Source organism: Rhinatrema bivittatum, chromosome 7, assembly GCF_901001135.1.
Source record: "Rhinatrema bivittatum chromosome 7, aRhiBiv1.1, whole genome shotgun sequence".
In the NCBI taxonomy this organism is placed as follows: domain Eukaryota; kingdom Metazoa; phylum Chordata; class Amphibia; order Gymnophiona; family Rhinatrematidae; genus Rhinatrema; species Rhinatrema bivittatum.
The window spans coordinates 93,151,203-93,178,317 of NC_042621.1; the positions used below are offsets into that span (position 1 = coordinate 93,151,203).

The 27,115-nt window shown below is 44.4% G+C and overlaps 1 protein-coding gene across 1 annotated transcript in view; it reads right to left on the reverse strand.

Moving 5' to 3' along the window:
• Nucleotides 1–4,603: 4,603 nt before the first annotated feature.
• Nucleotides 4,604–27,115, reverse strand: part of AMFR (autocrine motility factor receptor) — a 111,072-nt gene continuing 88,560 nt past the window's right edge. The window contains exons 12-14 of the mRNA XM_029608707.1: nt 22,316–22,399; nt 21,696–21,883; nt 4,604–8,827 (exon numbers count right to left, since the gene is read on the reverse strand). Coding sequence (XP_029464567.1) covers nt 8,683–8,827; nt 21,696–21,883; nt 22,316–22,399 — 417 coding nt within the window. The 3' untranslated portion in view covers nt 4,604–8,682. The remainder of the gene's footprint in view (nt 8,828–21,695; nt 21,884–22,315; nt 22,400–27,115) is intronic.

Genomic DNA, 27,115 nt, shown 5'->3' on the forward strand with positions numbered 1-27,115 from the left:
CTGATTGGACTTCTCCAAAGGATGGGCCTTCCTGTCCAATTCCTCCTTTGTATGACTATGTCCTCCATTTCCACAATCAGTTGCTGGTTCCATCTATCCAATTTACCCCAAACTTCTAAGATACAGAGCCATGATCAGACAATTTCCTTTTCCTTAATCTATTTCTTTCCAGTCTCAATCCTGTGCTTAGTTCAAATGTATTGTGTTGGTCAATTTTTGCTTCAACTCCTTTGGGTTCTTCAGCACTTTGGCAGCAGTTGGGTTATAGACAGAGTTTTGGTTATTTTTGCATGGGTTTATACATCTGTGTGGTTTCATTCTCATATAATGCTCAAAAGAATTATTTTCTCAGTCAGCAATTGATTTGGTTCATTCTATTTTCCTTCTAGGTTCAAGGCAGTTTTGATGCTGAGAACTAGCTCTTCCCTCAAGTTGGCCAGTTCTAGCTGTTAGTGGCGCCATGTTTCCCCCAACTCCTCAAAGGCTAAAGATTTTGTAGCCTCTGGTCAACTCTCTCTATATCCTGCAGCAGTTTCTTAACTTTCTTCTGGAGAGCACCTCTCTCTTGGCCTAACTGAAGAATTTTATTGCTCAGGTCTTGCTTCTGGTAAATCATTTCATGCAGCTGCCCCAGCATATCCTTCAACTGGGACTTTATTTTTAAGAAAAGCTCTATTCCTTACTTTCTACTTGAAATATGACTTTTGGGAATGTGCAGTGAAGAGTTAATACCTTAGGGGCAGATTTTCAAAGGGTTTTGCGTGTAACCCCGAAAAGCTGCCCCTTCCACCCCCTGCGCACCCCGAGCCTATCTTGCATAGGCTCGGCGGCGTGCGCAAGCCCCGGGGCTTTCCTGGGTCCGACACGTCATGGGGGGATGTTCTGGGGGCGGGACTGCGGGTGTGGTTCTGGCCCAGAGGCATGGCTGCGGCCTCCGAACCAGCCCCCGGACCGGAACATGGTGTGCTGGCAGGCGTAACTTGTAAAATAAAGGTAGGGGGTGGGAATTAGTTAGGGCTGGGGGGGGGGGGGGTTTAGATAGGGGAAGGTGGGGGGGGGGGCCCAGAAGGAAAGTTCCCTCCAAGGCCGCTCTGATTTCGGAGCAGCCTCGGAGGGAATGGAGGATGGCTGCGCGGCTCGGCGCGCGCAGGCTGCTGATTTTGCGCAGCCTTGCGCGCGCTGACCCTGTATTTTATAACATGCATGCGGCAGCGCGCACATGTTATAAAATCGGGAGATTTGTTCGCTCCGGGTTGCGCGAACAAATCTACTCCTGCGCACCTTTTAAAATCTACCCCTTAGCTCCTAGTTCCTTCCTGTCCTTCTGTAGCATACAGAAATGGAGCTTTAATTCCTAGTTCATTGTCTGTGCTGAATTGTCTTCAATGGCCTCCCTCTTCCAATGGGGCCAAGACAATCTGTCCCTCTCATTCCCTTCAGTGCTAGCCACTTTTGAAGCTAATTAATCTAATTGGCAGGTACCCTTCAGATTTCTACAGTTTTTTTCCAAATCTGTCCACTCTCCTGTTGACACAGGTGCTCTACTCCTGTAAGTCATTTAGGACTCTTGAATATTCTTCAGGTTGGCTAGACTCTGAATTCTCCTCCTCTTTGGCCAGGAAAATGGTACATTCTGTAATTCAGTCTTACACAGTAGCTTCTCTCCCTCCAAATTACTGTTCTGGGTTGCTAAAATAAAAAATTCTTAAATATAAATGTATTTAAATATTAATTTATTTATATGCTGCCTTTTGGCACTTCAAAGCAGATTACATTCAGGTACTGGAGGTATTTCCCTATCTCTAGTGGGCTTACAATCATACAGGGTTCATTTATCAAATCATGTTAGGGTCTTATCGCACTGCATTAGGGCCCCAATGCAGGAGATAACGCTGTAATGCATGCAATAAACACCGCATTGCAAAATATATATGTAAATTTTAGATTTGTATTCAAATGGGAGGAGTTTGGGCAGAGTACATAATGAGGGTCAGTTAGTATGGCAAGTGATAGAGTAACGTATAGCAATGCAGGTTTTAACACTGGAAATAACTACACCTTTTTCCTGTGCGTTGTGCCTGCGTTAGCTATGCATTACCAGCTACAAACGTTTTTATCGCAAATTTTGGTTTGAGAACAGAGGAAGGAGAGAGAGAGAGAGAGAGAGAGAGAGAGAGAGAAGAGAGCGCCTCTGTGGAGGCTCACATATAAGTTAACTTTTTATACCTCTGTAAGAGGGGGCATTATGAACTTGGGGTGAGGTATTGGTGTAGGTTTTAGGGAGCATTTTTACATGCACAGTCAGAGATATGAACAGCAGTTGCCATCAGTGAAAATTGTTTGCCATTTGGAGTGAATAAAAGGTACAGAGAGCAGATTTTTACAATGTACTCTCCACCTAGCTTGATAGCAGCTAGGCAGAGAGTGCACCAAGCTAGGTAGAGAGTATATTGTACAAATCTTCTCTTCTTTAACCTTTCATCACTCCAAAATTTATTTATCAGATTTTCTATACCGTCGTTCAGACAAGCCATCACAATGGTTTACAGCTTTTTAAAATACATAGGAAAAATACATACAAAGCTAATAGACAATTAAAACCTAAACTATCAATAATAGAAAGAACAATTATTGTAAAATAGTTAAAAGAACTAAAACAGATAAAAGATTAAAATAAGGAATCTTCACTGATGGCAACTGTGCTATTCGTACTGCTGAAGGTGCATGTAAAACCTCCCCCCCAAAACCTCACTTCAAGTTACCAGTGGCCCCTCTTACAGTGGTATAAATAGTTAACTTATATGTGAGCCTCCACAGAGGCTCTCTTTCTCGCAAGCAGCCCAACCACAAATTGCGATAAAATCCTGTTTAGTAGGTAACAGCGTGCAATGGACTTCTCAGCTTGCGATGTGAAAATAACGCTAGTACAATAAATTTAACTCGTGTTGCAAAAAAATACATATGCGACGCAGTACCAGGAGAATTATCCTAACTACGCCCCTGGTTATCACGGGCATTATTTTTGCTATATTTATAGCAAAATGATGAATCTAGGTCTAAGTTTGTGCCTGAGGCGATAGAGGGAAAAGTGATTTGCCCAATGTCACAAGGAGTAACAATGGGAATTTGAACCCTGGCTTCCCTGGTTCACATCCCACGGTCCATGTTCCTTAATTTGGCTGCTGTGCTGCCAGATTGTAATTTGCAACTTTACACACTCTTTGGCAGAGATGCAACTCACTTACTCCTCCTCAACTTTGCTATCTTCCTGATTATCCTCAGAAATGTTGCTATTACCATAGTTCACCCCATACCTTTGCCTATCTGTTTCCAGGCAAAGTAATCATAAGCAACCTCAGCCCATTTCTCTTTATGCAGAAGGACATCAGATTTTTTCCCCTATCCATTTCTTTAATCTCTATTCCAATGGGCCATCGGGACAACCCAATACTTGGTGACCACTTCTGCCACAAAGGAGGCAATAGGGAAGATCCCTGACATCCTCATATTACCCTTAATTATCTCCTCTTCATAAGGGATTAACGCTCCATCATAATTACTGTGGCCACAAGTAAAATAATTTGCCACACAGTACATTCATATTCTTATCTTAGCCTCTGCAAAAGGGCAGAACTGCTTAGCATGGTTCATTTGACTAAACGCAGAACACCTGGAGTTCTTAGTACGGTTCCATCTCTCATCCTCTGCTTTGTAGGTACTTTCATGGTTTTCCCACGAGGGAACTGGACCTGCTATTTTTCTGATTCGTCTCCTGAAATCTCTTTATTAATTTTTTTTTTATTCCTATTATTCACTTTGGCCTCAAGTGCTACTTCTGCAGCTGGTATCCTGTATCTCTTTACTGGTGAACATTTTCATTAGCTAGAGTCAATACATCCTTATCAGGTACCCCATACCTCTCTTCATGCTCATTACTGCCTTCCTTCCCAAACAACACTTCATGATTAAGTACTCTATACCTCTTGCTTGCCCCATGCAGTTTCCCAGTGGAGAGAATATCCCCTCCTCAAACTCTGTCATTGATATTCCCCACAAAATTCAATTTTAATCTGACCTCTCTATGGTCTAATATATTCTTTTCCACACTCCCCTACTTAAGCTCAAGCCATCTACTTGATATCTGCCAACTAGCCCATCACCTCCTGGCTTACTCCCCTGGTCCGTGATACTGCTTCTGCAGTCTCTGTCTTCTGTGCATAAATCTAGACAAGGGGGAACAGCGAGATCAGAATACTGACTGCTTTCTTTCAGATTCCACCCTGCACTAGCTACTTCCCAGGTACCTTAACCAAACAGCAAGAAAATAATCAGCAGTTCAGGGTTACACACTTCTCACTTATATACTAGGAAATCTAGCTGTCTCCTGGTATACTTTCCACAGTCTGGTCAAAAGCGGGCAGTTTTACATCTTCTGGGTCTTCGTGTGTCAATTAGGCTACAGTCTCTTCTGGACCCGTTCACCAGGCACTGGTTCAAAATCCCACTTAGAACAGCAATTGTGTGGTTGTACTCCTCTCAATAAGCTGTTTTGGGTGTTGGCGTCTCTCCCCCCACTTCCCAGAGAGGAGGCATAAAACACAGGCATGTTTCTCTTTTTTATTTTTCCTTAAAAATCCAATATTTACAGGTCAAAATTCAGTTTTACAGCCTAAATTATCAAGGCATTCCAAAACAGGTACATGAGGGGTTAAATACCAGCCAGCATAATTATGCAGTGAGAAAACTCCTTTAATGCTAGTAAGCTGCTTAAAACACAACAAAACCCCTAACAACTGGCTTCCGACGATTCTTAAATGGAAATTCCCTACCAGAATATTCACGCTCAAGCTATCTGGTCCAGATTCTGAGCTCCATCTTGCTGACAGCAATGCGGTCTGTTTCTTTCTGACTGCTCCTCTGCCAGCTGTTTGCTTTTCTCCATTCCTTTCTCAATTTCCTAATTACTTCCACCTGGCTCCCCAGGCCAGATTCCCTTAAAACTACACTTCCCAGCACACTTTGCCCAAAAGTAACATCTCCTCCTCTGGTTTCCAAGGCCTCCCTCTAATGGGTAGCTAGCCAAAATTCAAGAATAGCATATATCAGGGATGAGCAATTCCAGTCCTTGAGGACCAGCAACTGGTCAGGTTTTCACGATGTCCCTAATGAATATGCAGGAAGCATTTGCATACAATTAAGTTGGTGTGCTTGCAAATGTCATGCATATTCATTAGGGATGTAGAAGTAACAGATTCACCACATAGTAATGAGAGACCTAAATATTAGTAACCTTGATAGCGTCTGTTTTTATGAGTGTAAACAGCGTCTTTGTTTTTATGAAGGTCATTAATATTTAGGTCTCACATCACTGAGGTGAATCGGTTACTTATACATTGTTGGTATTCACCTATATGGGTTTTTTGGTAATAGTATTCATTAGGGATATCATGAAAATGTTTCTGGTTGGTAGACTTTGAGAACTGGAATTGTCCACCACTGCCATAAATGATCAGACATTCATCCCCTGAATAAACTGTACTTAACCTCAGGCAAGCATATAAATTCTTTTTGCAAAAATAGATGTTGAATCCTCTATAATGTGATAAAAACACAATGTTAAAAACAATTTATGATATAACACTGATCAAGACTTTATTTTTCAATGTTAAAAATAAAACATTTTCAGTAGCTACATTCAGAGCAAAAACTAAATCAGAAAATGTAGTTGTTCAATGCTTAGTAACAGCATTGTGAAGGCGCTTTAACAAAAAAAAAAAAAGAGAAAACGTCAAATAAATTATCCTCAAACATTTTTTTGTAGCACATTCATTCTCAATCTGAGATCTCCCATAAAATCTTGCAGTAAAAAATGTACCTAATGTACTCAATATTGCTAATAATTCTTCCTGTAATACTCACCCATTTCACAGATACTGTGAATTTCCCAGCCCCATACCTCAAACTATCAACCATGCTGCAATATTGTGTAACCAATGTTTGTATGTTATTTCAAATACAAATTAAACCCTATAAATTGTAATTGGTTCAGATTAAACAAGTGGCAAATCAAAGATTCAGATCAAGCCTAAATGAATGCACAATGAACTCCAGCACAGTGTTACAGGGGAGAGAAAGGTTATCAGAAAGGTTCAGGTCATCTGGGACAAAATCAGCCAGTCCCAGTTTATCCCATTACATCAATGGACTCTCCAAGTCTATGCATGACGAGGGGGGGGAACCAGGACTGCTTCTGATGACCAGAAGCTGTTATTCCTAGATAAGAGGGATGAACAATTGATAAGAAACACTTCAGAGGGCTGCAGAGGGAAAGGATGGAAAGGTCATGGAATTGTGGCTAATTTTCCTTTTTTTTCCCTTCTTAAAGTGCAAGGATAGCGGGAGGAGACGTGGTGAGGGATGTAACTTGGAGAAAAGGGAGAGCAACAGAAAGGAAATAGGCATGAAAGAGAAAAAGGAAAAATAGGAGAGAAGATAAGAGAAATAGATAGGGGGAACAAGTGCATCATATTCACATAGCAATGATTTGGGGGAATTAATAACCCACCCCATATCCCAAAAAGCGCTCTCTCCTGTTGGAGTGAAATTTTACTATCTACTAAAGAGAACAGTTGAAATAAATCAGGAAGAAGCATAAATTAGGATGGGTGGACTGCTTACTGGAGATCAAATAATGAAACATGAGTAACCAATGTGAGCAAAATTTTAGCTCACATTTTCTTTACTCATCTGGCATAAATTGAGTTAACCCCTAATGCAGTAAGCTAATGATGTGCTGATGTACTGGGAATTTAAAAAGCATGCTAATAGAAAAATGTGCACAGCCGACATGCTTAGCACACATAAAATCCAATTTAGGCACAGAACACATTTTGTGTGCACAGTGCCTTTGCAGAAAACAAGGTTTATGCGAACAAAACAGTTTGTGCATGTAAAAAAAACTGTGCAAAGCATACTCTGCACATGAAACATGCTTTGTGCGGAAACTGCATTTTATGCACAAATTCCGAGAACATGACCTCCACACCATGAACTTCAGGTTCAGCCCCATAGACTAAGATTAGCCCTCATAACTTTACTCCAGCTCTGGCCAGGAATTACACTCCCAGGGTTAATAACCCATGAGTTAAAGCCTACCTGCCTCTCTCTAATGTGCAGTAATAGCTAATGCCTTCATTAACATACAATTTAAATGGAGAACTGATTTGTGTGCACATTCTTTGTACACAAAACTCCTTACTGCATTGAGAATATAATCTACACATGAAAATGTGCAAACATTTGCAGGTATAACTGCATGTACAGACCAGTACACTATTTCAATCAGGACTTGGACAAGAAGTCCATTACATCATGGTAGGGTGCTGGGGACCCTACCGTGCATGCAACTTCTAGCTTAGATTGAGCAAGCAAGAAATAGATTGTATCCCTCCCAAAATTAAAGTAGTTAATTTAATAACATTTTTAACAGGCAGCTCACATGTGCAAACTTTTCAAGGTTTGCTGGGCCAGTCCAGAAATGGTCAGTGTCCAACACTAGTTTATCTGCTGCCTGACAGTCCAGGTCTCTACAGGGGCTGGCGATAGCCCAGTGGCAGCATTGTTTGATACCCAAAGCTGGCTTCCATTCCTCAGACTGACCAAGGCTAGAGAGGATACTGTGGTGGCATCGTTCACACCCCCTGGAGGGGGAAGGAACCCAGTCATAGTCCAATAGTGACACCTACTGGCTTATTAAAATGTGTACTTGTGCCAAGTTCCTAAGGAAATTGGGGTCTGTGCCTCAGTGGGAGACTGCTGCTGGACTGCAAAGGAGGAGTGAACAAAATATGGGATGAGACTGTCAGATAGTACCCAGAGCCCAGTTACAGCAAGTTTTTATTGAACTGGAAACCCAAAGCAAAGCAGAAGAGCAAAATAAAGATATATGGTGCACATTTGACCTATGCAGTAGAGAGGCTAATTAAAGCCTGAATTCTAGAGTTCTCTCATTTCTTCAGTAATATCCTCCCTGTGCTGTGTTCCTATGCCTACACCGACCATTCTATGATGCCTTGCTACTTCAAGACCAAACTCGCATACCATTAATTTGTACAACACACACCTTGAAATACTGAATTATACTCTTCTTACTGGAGATTAAATCTGCTAAAGTTAAGAGTCTGGAAAAGGAAAAAATGCAAATTTCTTAAATTCTTGAGAAACCTCTAGTTTTTTTTAAATTTAATATGTGGTATGAGAAGAGATTGTACTTGCCTACCTGTTATAGTGATACCAACACATCTTTATGCGTCATTTCTGTAATATTCTTCTGGACTTTCTTACTAAACGTCAACATCCTTAATGACCTAAAATCTGTTATTCCAGACTCCAATCTGCCTTCCATGTGCCTGCAGGATCCAAAATTAGACTGCACCTCACCGACAGCAGAAATTATGCTTTTGTTTAAAAGCTGCAATTTTTGTAAATATCCCACAATAAAAATATTACAAAAAGATTACATTTGCCTGCTGTACAAACATTATTAGCCCATGCTTTTACAGAGTGCGTATAGAATCACTCGTGCTCTGTAGCATAGCAAGTTCAGCTCTGAAATTACTCTTGCTGGTACAAGTATTTCCAAACAGGAATATCTTGAACTAGTGATGGAGGAAGAAAGGCGATTTAGACTCGCCAACTGCTTTGTTGCATCTGAAGCCTTCGCTCTGCAGCAGCTGCCAGTGTATGGCGGCGGGTCACCACCATGTCCAGAGGAGTGTTCTCAGAGGAACAGGAATTTTCTTCATCTGAAGTTCTATTTAAATAGCGCCTGGAAGAAGAGAGAAAAGGTTCAGTAGAGAGCAGTTTGGCTAATTAGATCTCAAAAAGCAGGGTTAAATTTGTAGGGTGGGGGAATAGCCAGGGCAGTCTTTACAAATTTGGTGCCCACAGGCAGTGTGCCATAAGTAGCACATGGCCCTAAAGCATTGGAAGCAGGCTCTTCTTTAATATACATATTTGGTGCCCTAGGCAGTTTCCTATGTTTAAATCTGGACCTGGGAGTGGCCCAGGATGGAGTTTTTAACAGGCAGAGCAGCAGAGGCATTCTGGTTCAGTCCCTCCCATCCATGCAGCTTGCAGGGAAGAAAAAGGGCAGACAGAGAAGAGAACAGTCACTCTAGTTGCTAATCCAGCCCGCTCCCCCGGCCCCTATTCGCCTGCTCTCTAAGGGACAGAAGGGGAGGTGGAGATCCTGAAGCAGACACTGCAGACGAAAGAAGAGACACAAAAAGAAGCTGAATTAGCACAAGTCTGAAATTTGTGAGCAGCAATGCCAACTGCTGAGGCTTAAACTCGTGCTTTGATGAATGGCACTACTGCTCACAAGTTTCAAGCTTATGCTAGTTTAACTGAAGCTCTTTTTGAGTCTTTTACCTAGTGCTTAATTTCTGGCAGAATGACCCAGGAACAATTACTCTGCCAACTTTTTTCTAGGACCCAAGGAAGCAGAGCTGGCAGCGTAAGTCAGTTCTGGCTTCCGCATGGAAACAGAGCAGAGCCAATAGTGGGTACAGATCATTTCTGCACCGCCTGCCCCCAGCCCCGAAGGAAGCAGAATAGAGCGTGTTGCAGAGGCTTTCCCTGAGATGGGGGCAGCCACATGGCCTTGATTTCTGTGCAATTTCCCAGCACAACTGAGAAGGCTGAGAGTGAGAGAGAACAGCCAAGATCCAGGACACAAGGGGTGAATGCCAGTCAGCCCCACTGCTTCTGCAGTTATTAATATATTGGTTTACCGGCCCCACTGTTGCTTTTCATGCTAGCTTCCTAGGTCCTGCCATCTCTGCCCCTAATGACCACACAAGGGTGGGGAGGAGGGAAGGGGCAAGAGTGAGGAAATGTGGAGGGAGATTTAGTGATCAAAGTGAGAGAAAGGAGAATGAAGATGCAAGGAAGAGCAAAGGAGTGAGTGAGGGATACAGGGGAGGCAAGAGAGTGATTGAGGGGATCAGAAGGAAGAGAGGGTGAATGAGAGAGAAAATGTGAGGGCAAAAGCGAGTGAGCAAATTAAGGGTTTGAGGGTTGTATGGAGAAGAGGCAGAGACAGAGTGAGGGGATGAAAGGTTCTACTGCATATGTCTTTGGGGATTGGAGGGACTGAGCTGTGAATGAGACTGAATTTGGGGGGTTGGGGGCACCAGTCTGTGATGGAGACAGGGGTTCAGGGAAAGAGTAAATAAGCGGAGGAAATAGAATGGGTGAGTTGACGAGAGCACATGGTGCAGTTCCCTTCTCTGCTGAGGCAAAGAGCAGACTGTGTTTTTAAATTCTAGGGCCACCAAACCCAGGTCCAAGAAGGCAATATACACAAATCTATCCTAATCCCCCCACTATCCAAGGCTGAGGAGAGTCAGCTGATTCTGGTTCAAAAAGGCGGCATATGCATTACTGGCTCGGAATGGAGAAAGCAATCAAGGATTACCAGGGATTGGAGGTGAGACTAAGTGGCTCTAGGACCACTGGGAGGGAGAGGAGACTTGGTGGTGGGGGGGGGGGGGGGGGGGGGGGAGGGGGGGCATTCAAGGACTACCAGGGATTAGAGGTCAGATTTAGGGGCCCTAGAAATGGAGGACTAAGATCCCCAGGGCAGACAAGAGGAAGAGGATGGAAAAGTGAAAAGGCCTTTTGATCTCTACCCTCCTCCTCCTTCCCCAGTGATGCAACATCATCAGCCCCCGGCCGTGCTCAATCCCTGGCCATCCTTTGCCCAACAATGCTCATCAAGTGAAGAACGGCTGAGGGTTGAGCACTGGTAGAGGCAAGAGACGGAGGTTTACTAGGATAAGAAAGAAAAGTGAGACAGAGTGAGTTCATGAAAGAGTATTCCTGAGAGAGAGAACATGAGTTTTGGAGCAGGAGGGAGTTCACACCTGGCCCTGGCCATGCCCCCTTGCACAGGTGACACCTGATACTGCTTCACTGTGCTCTCCGTCCCATAGTTTCACTTCCTTTTTGTAATATGCCACCCTCTCACCTTACAAAAAAACCCCAAAACAAAACAGAACAACATGTTCATTCAAAAATAGCACTAGCAATACCAAATAATTTTCTAAATATTTGGTCTACATGTAGCCAGCAGATGGATCCAGGCATCTCTGACAGTGATAACTACTAATATGCCCATATGAAATATAGATAAGTTGCAGCATGGTGCCTGGAGAAACTATCCTGAACTTTTCTTTCTTCAGAAATTTGTTGAGATTTCTGAGGTCTAGGATGGGACGTAGGCCTCCGGTTTTCTTTGGAATGAGGAAATAACGGGAATAGAATCCTCTGCCCTGCTGAGTCCGGGGCACCGGCTCTACCGCTCTGGCTCTCAGAAGGGTGGATAATTCTACTTGTAGGTGAATTATGTGATTTTCGCTTAATGGAAAATATTTTGGAGGAGAATCCGTTGGAATTGAGACAAAATTGAGTTGGTATCCTCGAAATATTATTGCAAGCACCCATTGGTCTGTTATTTGTTTCCAATGGTGGTAAAAGGAGGATACTTGGCCTCCTACCGGAAGCTCTGGATGAGGATTGAGGAGATGGATTTAGTCCCTGGGAAAGGCCTCAAAAGCTTGCAGCCGGTCCCATCTGCGGCGGGGGTTGAGGCCTAGCCGCCCTAGGTTGTCTGGGCTGAGCTCTTTGCTGCGGCCTAGAAGATCTGCCCCTTGATGCTGAGGGTAATAACGCCTCTGTCGATAGAAGGGTTGTCTGGATTCTTTTCTTGGAGGCCAAAGACAAGTTTGGGTAGCAGAATCCTGTGGAATTAACGAAAGTTGGCACAGGGTTTCTGTGTGTTCTTCTAATTGTGCTACCGCATCTTGTACTTTGGAACCAAAAAGGTTGTCACCAAGACATGGTAAGTCAACTAATTTTTCCTGGACTTCAGGCCTGAGGTCTGAAGCCTTAAGCCATGCCCAACGTCTTGCACTTATACCAGAGACCGCTACCCTGGACGCTGTTTCAAAACCATCATAAGCGGCTTGGACTTCGTGCTTGCCAGCTTCAAGTCCTTTGTGGATGATTGCTTGGGCTGCTTCTTGATATTGCTGTGGTAAAGATGTTGAAAATTCTTGCATCTGTTTCCACAGATTTTTGATATTGAGTCATGTACAATTGATAAGATGAAATTCTGGTATTTAACATGACTCCTTGATAAATTTTCCTTCCCAGGGAATCTAAGAATCTATGATCCTTTCCTGGGGGAGTGGAGGAATGCGGCCTTATCCTTTTTTACTTCTTTTGCGTGGATTCCACAACCACTGATTGGTGTGGAAGCTGTGCCTTTTGGTAGCCAGGAACAGACTGTACCAAATAAGCAGGTACTGAGCATGGGTGCTCCTCCCAGAGTTGATGCTGTAAGTCTAGGAGGACTGCATGGACAGGTATGGCTAACACTTGTTTTGGTGGATCTCCAATGTTTGCTGTCTAGCATCTTCTTCAGTGACCAAGGTGAAGGGTATGGTGTCCGCCATATCCTGAACAAAATTTGTAAAGGATAAATCCTCCCGTGGAGATTTCTTCCTTTGGTCTGGAGGGGAAGGATCTGACAAACTCTTCAGAGGAAGTGTCTGTATGCGCATCATCCCAAGTATTGTATGGATCGCCCTGATGTGGAGATATTGGAGAAGATCTTGGTGGACGAGGAAGTCCTGAAGGACCTGGCTGCGGATCATCGAGGGGTATCCATCCAGGAATCTCTTCTCGTGGCTTGGGTGGAAGAGTACCAACTACTTCATCAAATCTTTTCATTAGAAGCTGGTACAGGGCAAATTCAGAATGTCCTGGAGCCCCAGGTGACATCAGCATCGGGTCTGGCATCGGCGTTGGTATCAATGGTCACCTCGGCATCGACTTAAGCTGTGGTGCCAGCATCGGTGCAGGCACCGGCATCGACGGGGTTGTCGGCATTGGTGCAGGCACCGGCATCGGTGGAATCACCGGCATCGGTGTAGGCACTGGCATAGGCGCCGGAATCGGCATCTGTTCCTTTAAGGCCTGGAGCACCACTTGACGGATGAAATCAGACAATTCCTGCGTAACAGCTGGTGCAGGCAGAGCAGCTGTAAGCGATGGAGGCGATGTTCCTTCCACAGAGCCCTGTGGAGGTTCGATAATTGGTGTGTCTCCATGGGATGAAGGCCCCGGCGGAGGTACCGGTGTTTCCTGGATTCTTGGCCATTTCGTGGTCGATTCCTCCGGGGAGAGAAGCGCCTCTGGTATCGATGGGTGTTGTGCCGATGACGGTGCTTCGAACGGTATTCTATCGCTGACTTCGCCGATGCTATCTATGATGTTGTTGATGGATGGTCCCCCGACCCTTCCGGATGACTTTTTTTCAAAATAATGCGTTTAGAGACTCCAGCCGGAGACGATTTAGTTGATGTAGAGGGAGATGGCAGAAGCTGTAGATGGAATAAATGCTCCATCTTTTCTTGGCGGGCCTTTCTTCCCTTCGCTGTCATTTCTGCACATTTAGGGCAGGTTGTTCTGTCGTGTTTTTCCCCTAAACAAAGCACACACTGAAGGTGTGGGTCTGTAATGGACATTGTCAGATTACAGATGGGACATAAATCCCGTAGCCATTTTTTTTTTTAAACAATTTTTTATTGCTTTTCCAAGTATGATATCAGAATACAAACCAGCAAGTTGAATACAGTGTTCCTTCAGCATTCAACCACTCCAAGCAATATCAAGTAACAAAGTGAATGCAACCATTCCCATCAAACACCCCCCCTTTTCCCCCCCATCCCTCCCCCCAAATAACGTCAATCAGTGTGCCGATGAAACGAGGAGAAAACGTGAGAGGAAAAAATTTTACTCAGAGAGTAAAATCGAGACAATGATTATTCACCAGCCCATGGAAACCTGAGAGATCCCGTGTGGGAGAAAATGAATGAGAAATGTGACTTCAAGTCAGACAAAAATCTGTGAGAAAATTCACAAAGGCTCCTGCTCCGCGATGCCTACAGCAGCGTGGAAAAATGAAGACTGAAGAGAGACCCCTGTGGCAGAGAATATCATGGCATGCTGGGCATGCTCAGTAGCCTCACAGGGCCAGTCAAAAGTTTCTAGAAACTTTGACAGTAAGTTTTCCGCAATAGGGCTCCATCAATGATGTCACCTTCATATGTGAGGACTAGCATCCTGCTTGTCCTGGGATAATATATATACTCCTGCAGTGACACCAGCCTGCCAGTATTCTCTTCAAAAGCAACCGTGGACAGACTAGCAAAAACCTTGATTAAAAACAGATAACCGGAATTGTACTCAACCAACCATAAACACTGAACTCACGTAAGAATCTAGGTACCAGTTATCCCTTGGGACCCAGAGCCCCACAGGAGGACTATTGACACACTCATGCGGCAGCGAGGACAGGAAGCTGAGTCCATCTGTCTCACTAAGGAAAACAAAATTATCAGTTAAGTAATTTCTCCATTTCCTAGCATTTAGACAGACTCGGGACCAGTGGGATGTACCAAAGGTACTCCCCAACAGGGTGGGAGGCTGCCCGCGCTCCAGTCAACACCACACATGCAAAGGCTGCATCCTCCTGGGCCTGCACATCCAGACGATAAAACCTGGAAAAAGTGTGCAAGGAGGACCACGTCACAGCTTGGAAGACTATCCTCCGCCTATGACACTGCCTCAGCCCTAGTGGAATGAGCCCTAACCTGAGTAGGTAACGGCTTACCAGCATCCACATATACAGTCGTGACCACCTCCTTAATCCAATGAGGTATGGAAGAGCGTGAAGCCAGAGCACCCTGCTTACTTCTGAAATGGAGAACAAACAGGCGATCCATCTTTCAAAAAGACTCAGAGACCTCCAGATACTGCACAACAAGACGCTTAACATCCAAGGAGAGCGAAAGGAGAAACTCCTCCGCATCCCTGACCGTATCCAGGGATGGCAAGGAGATGGAGTGATTCAAATGAAAGTATGAGACTATCTTGGGCAAGAAGGATGGAACAGTACACAGCTGTAACTCCCCGAAGGAACGGCTCCCGGCAAGACAAGGCCTACAGCTCAGAAATCTGACATGTAGAACATATAACTAACAGGAACACAGTCTCAAAGTCAACAACAGTAAGGAAAGGCTACACAGTGGTCGGAATGTAGGGCCCGCCAAAATCCCAGCCCCAAATTAAGACTCCACAATGGAACCAGAAACCTCAAGGGAGGCTAAGGTGCTTCACTCCCTTCAAAAAACAGGCCACATCAGGATAACACAACAAGGAATCGCTATTAACCAGTCCTCTGAAACAGGCAAGAGCCGCAACCTGCACCTTCAAGAAATTAAGGGCTAAGCCTTTATTCAGTCCATTCTGCAAAAAATCCAGAATGAGAGGGATCTTAACTGAATGAGGAAGAACACCCCACTCCTCACACCAGGCCTCAAAAACTCTCCAAAATCTCACATAAGCCAAGGAAGTGGAGAACTTGTGAGCGCGGAGTAAAGTGGCAATCACCGCAGAGGAATAACCACGCTTTAACAGGTGAGCCCTCTCAAGGGCCAAACCATAAGACAGAATAGAGTTGGATTCTTATGAAGAACCGGTCCCTGGTGAAGCATATCCATGGGCAGTAGAAGACGAAAGGGGGCCTCCACCAGGAGTCGTTGCAAAACTGCATACCTCGGACGCCTGGGCCAATCCGGTGCCACCAGGAGTATTAGCCCCCTGTGTCCTTTGATCTTGAAAATGATCCTGCCCAGCAAGGACCCCGAAGGAAAGGCATAAAGCAATGTCTTCCGGCCAGATTTGTACGAGAGAGTCTATTCCCAGGGACCATGGATCTCTCCTGTGACTGTAGAAGCAGGGAACCTTCTCATTTTGAGAAGTCGCCAGCAGGTCTAGGAACAGAAGGCCCCAGGGATCTACAATCAGCTGAAACAACTTGGCTGACAACACCCAACTCTCCTGGATCCAGACTCTCCCTGCTGAGAAAGTCCATTCTTATGTTGTCTTTTCCTGCAATGTGAGAGGCCGAGATCATTTGCACATGACCATTCCCATCAGATCTATTTCCTGCAACACATACTGGCTCTTGGTTCCTCTCTGGTGATTAATATAGGCCACAGTCGCTGCGCTGTCAGACATCACACAATCTGCTTGATTCCACAGCCTGTGGCTGAACTGCAAGCATGCCAGCCATACACCCTGGCCCTCCAGGCGATTGATGTTCCAGTGGGACTTTTTGGCATTCCAGTGCCCCTGGGCCATTAACTCCAAACAGTGAGCCCCCAACTGTGGAAACTCGCATCTGTTGTGAGTACCAATCAGGCCTGAGAGGACAAGGAAACTCCCTCTCTCAGATGATCCTCCTGCAACCATAATAAAAACTTTTTTAAATATATGAAACAAGAAACCTGTGAGGGAGTCAGTTGGACCATTAGATCACCGAGGAGTTAAAGGGGCTCTTAGGGAAGATAAGGCCATTGCAGAAAGACTAAATGAATTCTTTGCCTCCGTGTTTACAAATGAGGATGTTGGGGAGATACCAGTTCCAGAGATGGTTTTCAGGGGTGATGAGTCAGATGAACTTAAAATCACTGTAAACCTGGAAGATGTAGTAGGCCAGATTGACAAACCAAAGAGTAGCAAATCACCTGGACCGGATGGTATGCATCCTAGGGTACTGAAGGAACTAAAAAATGAAATTTCTGATCTATTAGTTAAAATTTGTAACCTATCATTAAAATCATCCATTGTACCTGAAGACTGGAGTGTGACCAATATAACCCCAAAATTTAAAAAAGGCTCCAGGGGCGATCCGGGTAACTATAGAACAGTGAGCCTGACTTCAATGCTGGGAAAAGTAGTGGAAACTATTCTCAAGATCAAAATCGTAGAGCATATAGAAAGATATGGTTTAATGGAACACAGTCAACATGGATCTAACCAAAAGAAGTCTTGCCTAACAAATCTGCTTCATTTTTTTTGAGGGGGTTAATAAACATGTGGATAAAGGTGAACCAGTAGGTGTAGTGTATTTGGATTTTCAGAAGGCGTTTAACAAAGTCCCTCATGAGAGGCTTCTAAGAAAACTAAAAAGTCATGGGATAGGAAGCAATGTCCTTTCGTGGATTACAAAATGGGTTAAAAGACAGGAAATGGCAAGGGGTCACCATGAACACATCCTGAGGAATACTGCGAAATTCCAGTGCATACCCTTCACGTATCACCTCCAGGACCCACTGGTCTGATGCGGTCTTGACCCATCTCCGATAAAAGAGAGAGAGAGACGTCCTCCTATTCCTGTTCTGGAAGGTGGGTTGGCAAACCTTCATTGGGAAGCTCGGGAAGGTCCACCACCCAAGCCCGCTCCTCTCTTGGACTGCTGAGGACGAAAAGCCTGAGTCTGCTGAAAGGTCGTCTGGAAATGACCCCTCATACCAAAGGGGCACGCTGTTTTTTTTATCCTCCAGCAACCGAGGCACCGGAGATTTGCCCCACTTACTGGCCGGTTTCTCCAACTTACTCCCAAACAAGAGCAAGCCTTTAAAGGGCATCTTGGTAAGATTGGCTTTGGAAGCTGGGTCAGTTGACCAATTTTGCAACCAGAGTTGATGCCTGGCCGCTATCACTGAAGTCACTCCTCTGGCCAAGGTCTGGACCAAATCACAGCCAGGGTCTGCTAAAAAGGTGGTAGCAGGAATTCCCTCCAGACTCAATCTCTTGAGAGAGAAGCAGACAAGATCTAGCCACTAGGCCACAACAGGAGGCAATCTGTAAATTCATTGCCACTGCCTCAAATGCTTGCTTAAAAATAGCCTCAATCCTTTTATCATGAACATCATTCAATGCTACTCCTTCCTCTACGGGGATAGTTGTCCGCTTAGACATGGCACGTAGCAGAGCATCCACTTTGGGAAAACGTAAACGCTCTCTCAGTCGGATCCAGGGGGTACAGGCCATCCAATGTCCAACCCCCTTTAAAATTTGCTTCTGGGGCATCCCATTCCAGATCAATTAATTCATGGATGGCATCTATGACCGGGAAAAAACAAGAGGCTTTACATAAGGAAACCAAAATGGCATTCTTCCTCGGTTCTGCCATAGCATCCAAACCAGGAACACCCAACTGTTTCAAGGTCTGGGAAAGCAGAGCTGGCAGTTCATGTCTATGAAAGAACCGCAACATAGTTTGATTCGGTTCCAGTCCAGGAGGAATTTCCCCATCTTCTAGGGAATCAGGATTAACCTCATCATTAGTGCTACCCGGATTCCTGTTGGGAACACCCACAGGGAGCAGAGTTGAGCCCCGATGCTTAAGCATGGGACTGGAAAAGGGAGGAGCCACCGGCTGAGGGTCCGACTAGACAGAAATGGGGGAAGCGGAGATCTGTGCCTGAAGGCTTGTAAAGCCTTGAAAAAATTCCACCCAAGAAAAAGCAGCCAGATCCAGATGAAGCCCAGAAGGAACTGGAGCTGGTCCCACAGAGCGGCCCTCACCAGTGAAGAAGCTAGTCAAGGGAGAACCAAGATCTAGTCTCCCCCCCGGTCAAGGCCAAGACCAACCCATCATCAGAATGGGAAGAATCAGTCTTAGCAAAATCCGAGGAAGACAACCCTCCCTGAGTGTCTGAGCAGCACTGACACAGGTTAGAAACCAGATCAGGTTGAGAAGCCCTAATATGACAGGCAACACAAATAGGAAGACACTTACTGGTGCCATCGCTGCAGTAAGCATGCGTCGGAACAGCTCGTGCTCAAAAATGAAATGCACCCAAAAAATAAGTGCAAGGCGCACGCACAACTTGTGCGCCAAGTTAAGCGCATAAAAATGTTTGTATGCGTATAAAGCGCGCCCAAAAACGAGTGCACAATGCATGTGCAGAGCAGGCACACCGATGGCCTATAGAGGGCAGAACACACACAAGAGCGTGTGAAAACAACCGCTGCAGCCTATGAAGTGGCATGCAAGAAAAAAGCTTTAGCACAGACTGCTTAACCCGCCAGGCTGCCCAGTTCCCCAACCCCAACAGAAGTGGGAACGAATGTCGACACGGCGTGCCGAGAACTGAGACCAGAGGAAGTCCTGAAACCCTTCTAACTGTCTCTGATTCAGGTAAACCTCTCTTTTTTTTAAACCTTACTTAAGCTCAGCGCTTACCGGCTGAGTACAGAGATGATCTCCGGCTGAAGGGGAAGAGGGCATCTGCTGTTACAGCTGCGCTTGGACTCCTGCACCTGCTGCCTTTCAGCTGAACGAACAGCTACCGGACCAAGGCACACCTGTGAGGGACCACGGAAATCGCCTCAGGAATTCTGAACTGGGGGAGGGACCTTTAGGTATCACCGCAGGAGACAGGGATTTCTTGTCCTGAATTTAGAATTTCAAATTTCTCCTTTCAAAAAGCTCAACGCAATCCCCATAGGGAGATGCACAACCACCATCTGCTGAAGATGGAGAATACTGGCAGACTGGCATCACTGCAAGGTAACATATACGTCAGCTTGCTCTGTCTCCATCTGCTGGGAGGGGAGCACAAACCCACTGGTCCTGAGTCCATCTGTCTACACGCTAGAAAAAACTATTATTTTAAACAAAAAGAAATGAATCATGACCATTACCGATAAAGTGTATAATGGGTCTCTAACATACTTAACCAAGAACATAAAGCGAGTCATACACTGGCATTCATGACTGCTTGACCTGTATTACAACAACTGGATATATTATCTCTTTACAACACTATGTCATGAAACATCTATGCAAATGGCTTCCTGACACATTCCTGAATCTGCAGCATGGTATGCCTACTTCTTCACTTTATATTGTTTATCTTAACCCAGAACATGAACAAAAAGGCATCAATGTGAATAAAAATAGAGTCTGAGAAACTGGGCAGATTGACCTGTGCCTCCCGCATTCTCTATAAGTGCACAACGAAAAAAGCTGATGAAAATTACAGTTTTGCAGTTTCTTTTCTTCAGGACACCATCAGAGTTTCATTTCTGTGCTATCTTCATAGGAAAGAATATAAGCAGCAGAAAGGCAGTTTCCTGGATATGAGGAATATGTAGACTGAATTCTCATTTTGCCCTACAGGATGATGGTAGTGAGGAAAAGGTGCTGGTTCTCTCTAGGATGGAGTTTACCCTGTAAGGGCAGCACTGGTCACAGTCTACTTCTCTGCCCTCTATCACTAAGGGATGAACTGTTTACACCCAGCCCACAAAAAAAAAGGTGCTGGAAATCTTATAAAAACTAACCCCTAGATTCATCCCAAAAAGTTAACGCCCACAATAACAAAAAGGGGTGTGTTTATGTAAATTAAGTTACCACACCACGTGGCAACTTAACACTTCGCATGGGTATTATCGCATGGTGCAGTAGACTAGCGCACCCTGCGATAATCCCTATTGTTTACATCCTGCGCTAAGGAGAGGGAGAGACAGATTATCTACAAGGCCCTCCCAGTAGGGAAGTATTTATATCTGTATAGGAGGGCCATCTAATAGGTCAAGGTGAGGTGTTGGTTTAGGGGCCAGTTTCGCACATAGAATGAGACGTACGAATAGCACGGTACACCTTGGTGAAGATTTGATGTCATTTGGAGTGAGGAAAGTCTCACAAAGATGAAATTTCTACTATGCTCTCTCACCCTAGCTGATGAACTCTAACAGGGTACCATCTAGCTAGGGTGAACACAGTAAAAAGTTTCATCTTTGTGAGTATTTCCTCACTCCAAATGGCATCAAATTTTCATCAAGAGGTACCGTGCTGTTCGTACGTCTCACTCTACATGCGAAACTGGCCCCTATTTATTTATTTTATTTATTTATTTAAAGTCTCTTCTATACCGATAGCCGTTCGCACATCGTATCGGTTTACATAAAACAAAAAACTTTTGGGCGGAGCCCTTACAAGTAACAGAAGAATACAATTAACAGGAAGAGTGGATAATACTGAAAAGCATAACAAAAATCAATAATCAATAAATAAATACAACAACTATAACATAATAACAATGTACAAGAAATCAGCGGTCATAAAGCATTCTTCGTCAAAAACCCTAAACCACCACCACCACCTTACCTCGACCTTTAGATGGCCCTCCTATAGAGATATAAATAGGTGCTCACAGTGAGGCCTTCCCAGAGGCTCGCTCTCTCTCTACTCCACTCCTCTCCCTCTCTCCTCCCCAAGCCCAGAAATGACCAAAAATGCAATTCCAAAAATGTATCGTAAATTGCGTTATGGGCATTTCGGGCATATTGCACAGCCTAACGCTAGGAAAAAAGGTGTAGTTATTTCCAGCATTAAAACCATGCGATAGCATGTGTTATGCTATTGCATGGTGAGATATTGTCCCCCCCACCCCCAAATTTGCATTCATGCCATGCATTACCATAGTTTTCGCACGTGTTAACGCCATAACGCATTATCACGTGTGTTAATGCCATAACGCATTTTGATGAATGATGGGGGTGAATGTGGTAACTAAAGTTGTTTTTCAAAACAAATTTCACTGGAGAAATTAACATCTTAAGTTCAAGTGGTCAGCTCTTACATTGCTTCAAAAACAGGTATAACAACCTGTTAAGGATTTAGCTTTCTCTGCAACTCTGTACTAGAGAAGGTGGGATATACACCTTGTGATCACACCCTATTCAGCTCCAGGAATAGCTCCTACCTTCGAGCTTGCTGCAGCAGGTCCTCCTTGCGCTGAACTAACATGCGTTGTCTTTCTTCTGCTGACTTAGAGAAGCGACTTCCTCTTGCCTCAAAATCATCTCCTTCACAAGGTGGCACCTCCACTTCACTACTTTCCTCCTCCTCCTCTTCCACACTAGGACTGAGTTCAAGAGGAACTCTCTCAGGCTGGTATTCCAAAAGGAAAAGAAGATTTTTATTTTCCTTTTTCATTGTGCATGTTCCTATGTATTTAAATATAATTTAACCACTGTATATACTGAAAATCTTCAACAGCAGTAATACCATTTCCAGACTTCCAATAAATATGCACAAATGATAACCAATTGCCTTTCTTTCTACATTGTAATTTATTTTGCAAAATTTAATGAAATATAATCTATAAAAGTAATACTACTACTTTTGGACTCATCTAATCCCCGATATTCCCAAACAGCCCTCACATCCTTAATCACAGGATTATTTCTATTATTCCCTTACAGCTGATAAGTTGATACTTTGGAAGAAAAAGTGACTTTACCAAAGCAACAAGGAGACTCAATGATGAAAATGAAATTTGAACCAAAAACTAATATTTAGAATATGTATGTGCTACATTACCTGAGCAGCAGTATCACCATCATCCTGATCTGTATTGCGACTTTCCACAGGACTGGTCAACGTGGGCCTGAGGCTATCTTGACGCTAGAATAAGAAAAATCAAAATCAAGGGATACAAATCAGAAAGCAAAAACAGAATTCTCTTTATTCTCTTCCCCAGTTAGGCCACACTTATTATGAATATTCAAGGTGTTTATAGAATCAGATCAGAAATCTATCATACTGCCTACATTTATAATATGTGTTAAAACATTTTTTGATTCACATTAAACAGTCCTCCATGAGGGATACATTCACAAATGGAAACCAGATACTTACAATTTGGTCAATCTGAAATTTATAGTTGCAGAAAAATACCCTGTGCAGCTGTTCCCTAAATAACCTGAAGCAGGTTGTCTGTATTTTGATTACAGTAATTTTTGATAGCTGTGATTTTCTTTCTGAACAATAAACTTTCAGAGCAATAGTACAGCTGCCTTCCCATTTGGCTATTCATTGACTAAATGAATATATTTTGCTTAATAACTATGTCATGAAGCTTCTTGCCAAGTACCAGCTTACAAATACAATAAAAATAAAGAATTTTGGAAGATATTCTTAAATAGAGAGGCTGATGCAATAACATATGGGATAAAAATGTGCACTAAAATTCAACACACAGTATTAAGTTATTTATACTGTTTGTATTGATTATTGTGTTTGTTATGATTTTATTATATATGCTTTCTTTTTGTAACCCACGCTGAACTTCAGAGGACATGGGAAATAAATGCTTTTAAATAAATAAATAAATATACAGTTGTTTCTAATCAGCAATGTTTCTACATGTTACAAATACTGCAAATTTGCATTCTATTTATGTTTTTCTCTAGTTTTCCTAATGGACCTCTGCAGGCAATAATACTGCAGGAAGAACCCCAGAGATAAAAGACTGATAGATGAAACCAAGCATAATGCTGGCAATATCAATTTATGCCCATAAAAATATTAAATTATTTTTAAAAGCAGTATTTCTTTTATCCCAGTCTCTGGTATAGGAGTCTCAGATATCATACAATGGTAGCACTTAGGTTCAACGTGCATGTGGTACTGAGCGTATCTGGAAGGAGCCGCTATCTATGGCCTTTTTCCAAGAACTATCAGTGCAATTCCTGAGCTAAATTGGAGTAGGTATATGGTTAAAAACTGAAAAAACTCCATGGGGTCTATGTAATAAGATCCTCACTGAAATAGGCGCTATTTTTCAGAGCGTGCATCAAATCAGGCGGCTGTGCAGGATGTAATAATGGAAGAGTATGTTAATGAGATATGCGCAGAAAATCCGCAGAAAAACAATTCCATGTGCCATTATGCTTGTAAAACCACACACTCAAGGCTCTATGTAACAACCCATACAAAAACCTGCACAGAATTTTATGCTGAATTGTATGTTAGGGATACTGAGATCACTGATGAAGGCATAGAAAATTACCTTAGGGGTGTTACACTGCTGAAATAGGGTGTTGATTGCAAAGATGCCTTAGAGAGACCAATTACTGCTCTGGAAATATGGCGATTCGTGATTTAAAAGCAGGAAAGACACTGGGGATAGATGCAAAATTTTATAAAACCTTCCAGGCTTCTCTAGTTCCTCTCTAGTGAGCATGTATAACTCTGAGGGAGGGAGGAACATTGTCGAAAGTGGCCAATGTAGCAGGGATCATAGTGTTACTGAAAGGGGGGGGGAAGGGGGCATATCCTGTGTAGCTCATATAGACCGATTTCCCTCATCAATGTGGACTTGAAGATCTTGGCCAAAATTCTGACTCAGATTACGCTTAGTGATCAAGCAGACTTTATGCCAGGGGACATGACTGAAGACAACGTGTGGAAGATTTTGAATTTGGTTTCGAATTCCAAGTCCCATCGGATGTCTTCTTTGCTTTCACTGTGGAAGCAGAAAAGGCATTTGATTGGGTACATTGTTTAAAGTAATGGAATATATGGGAATGGGTCATTTTATTAGCTGGGTGAGGGAATTGTATAGAAATCCTGAAGCATGCATAAAAGTGAACAAGGGCTATGCCAATAATTCTGAAGTAGGGAGAGGTATGAGGCAAGGATGTTCATTGTCCTCATTGATAATGGCTCTGAGGGTTGAACCATTTGCACAGTGGATTAGGAGACACATGGACGTCGAAGGAATTGAAATAGGAGATGGACACTATAAAATTTCTCTTTATGCAGATGACATTTTGTTCACTCTTACTAGCCTGGAGAAATCCTTGGCAGTTATTGTAGAGGAAATGAGACATTTTGGAAGGGTATCTGGCTTTAAGAGTAATGGAGAAATTACTTACCTGATAACTTCGTTTTCCTTAGTGTAGACAGATGGACTCAGGACCAATGGGTATTGTGCTCTCCTAATAGCAGATGGGAGACTGAGTCAGATTTCAAAGCTGACATCACCCTACATATACCCGTGCAAGCTCGCTCAACTCTTCAGTATTCTCTTCGAAAAGCCAGAGTGGATATATGTTGCTTAATACTTGATTACATTTGATTAACCTTGAACTGGAGATTGCCAGTGCACTCAAACAATAAACGCCAACACCAAACAAACTGAGGGTGTCTTGAACTAGAGGTAGGCCATGGCTTGCCCGTATTTGCTTAGTCTCGAAATTTTGTTATCCAAGGTTCTCGATTTCTGGAGCAGCAGTGGGCAGGTTGCTGAGTCCATCTGTTTACACTAAGGAAAACGAAATTATCAGGTAAGTAATTTCTCCATTTCCTAGCATGTAGCCAGATGGACTCAGGACCAATGGGATGTACAAAAGCTACTCCCCTACAGGGTGGGAGGCAGCCCGTGGCCCACTTAGTACTGCCCTTGCAAAGGCTGTATCCTCCCTGGCCTGAACATCCAGGTGGTAGAACCTGGAGAAGGTGTGTAGGGAGGACCATGTCACCGCCCGACAGATCTTGGCTGGTGACAGCAGCTTGGTTTCAGCCCAGGAGACTGCCTGGGCCCTTGTGGAATGAGCCTTGACCTGTAGAGGTAATGGCTTTCCTGCCTCTATGTAGGCGGCCTTGATTAATTCTTTGATCCAGCGGGCTATGGTCGCCCGCAATGCCGCTTCCCCTTGGTTTCTTCCCGTTGTGAAGAACGAACAGGTGATCTGTTTTGTGTAAGGGTTCCGATCTTTTCGGGTATCGGACTAGGATTCTGTCGACATTCAGGTGGCGAAGGAGGCGTGAGTTTTCTGAGTCCTTGTGCTCCTCTGGAAATGGTAAGGATATGGTTTGGTTCATGTGGAACTGGGAAACCACTTTCAGTAGGAAGGATGGTACAGTATGCAGCTGTATGGTGCCTAGGGTGAACCTGAGGAATGGTTCCCGACAGGACAGTGCTTGAAGTTCGGAGATGCACTGAGCTGAGCATATTGCAACCAAAAAGGCGGTCTAAGGTCAGGAGAAATAGGGACAGATTGTGTGTTGGTCTCAAGGAGTCCCCTGCTAGGGAGTCTAGTACTAGGTTGAGGTTCCATAGCGGCACTGGCCACTTTAGGGGTGGTCGGAGTTGCTTAACTCCTTTCAGGAAGCGAGACACATCAGGATGAGTTGATAGTCTGGAGCAGTCCACTTCGGACCTGAAGCAGGCCAGTGCTGCAACTTGGACCTTGAAGGAGTTGAGAGACAACCCCTTCTTCATGCCATCCTGTAGGAATTTCAGGATCATGGGAATCTCAGCTGTCCTCGGGAGGAGACCGCGGTCTTCACACCAGATCCATATGTAAGACAGATGAGGAGGACTTGCGCACCTGGAGCAGGGTGTCAATCACGGCTTTTGAGTAGCCGCGCTTCTTCAAGCTAGTCCTCTCAAGGGCCATACCATAAGAGAGAATCGAGCCGGGTCTTCATGGGAGGATCAGTCCCTGCTGAAGGTGGTCCCTGTGTGGGGGTAGACGCAGAGGGTTCCCTGCAAGTAGTCTTTGCATGTCTGCGTACCCTGGCCATCTTGGCCAGTCCGGGGCGACTAGTAGAACTAGTCCCCTGTGGTGCTCTATCTTGTGAATGATCCTGCCCAGTAGTGGCCAGGGTGGGAAGATGTACAGGAGGTCTTCCTCTGGCCAGTTCTGGATGAAAGAATCGATTCTCTGAGATTGTGTTCCGTTATAGGGTTCATGCCTGGAAGGCCCAGCGTGTTTAGAATCTGGGACACAACGGCTGGCAACTCGTCCTTGTGGAAGAATCAGAGCATGGTTCGGTATGGCTCCATCCCTGGGGGGATTTCTCCTTCTTCCAGGGAATCAGTTTCATTCTCTGAGGTGTCTGGATCCTCATCAGGAAGGCTCTTGGTCAGGAGAGGCATGTCTCGAGGAACCCGGGAGGTGCCGGAAATGGCTTGTGCTTCCAGCAGGGGTTGAGTCTGGTGTGCCGCAGGGGCTAGTTGTTCCTGGACAAAGGTTTGCAGCCCCTTAAAAAAATTCTACCCAGGAGAAGGTTCCTGGGTCCATGTTGATCCCAGGAGGGGTTGTAGTGTAAGCCCCAGAGGTGCCTTCCTGTGGGGGCACAGAGTTGGAAATACATAGGTCCAGAGTACCATCATCAGTGGTTTCGGATCCCTCTCCTGGCCCTAGGTGGTCTTGCCTTGGTTCCCCCTGAGACTGCTCGCACTGCTGGCATAGGAGGGATTCCAATTCAGGTTGCGCGGCTCTTAAGTGGCAGACTGGGCAAAAGGGGTGTGTCCCTTGACCTTTCTGGATGGCGATGCCATTGTTTGTGCGCATGTAGAGCTTCAACCTCGTCTGTGCGTGGAGGTAT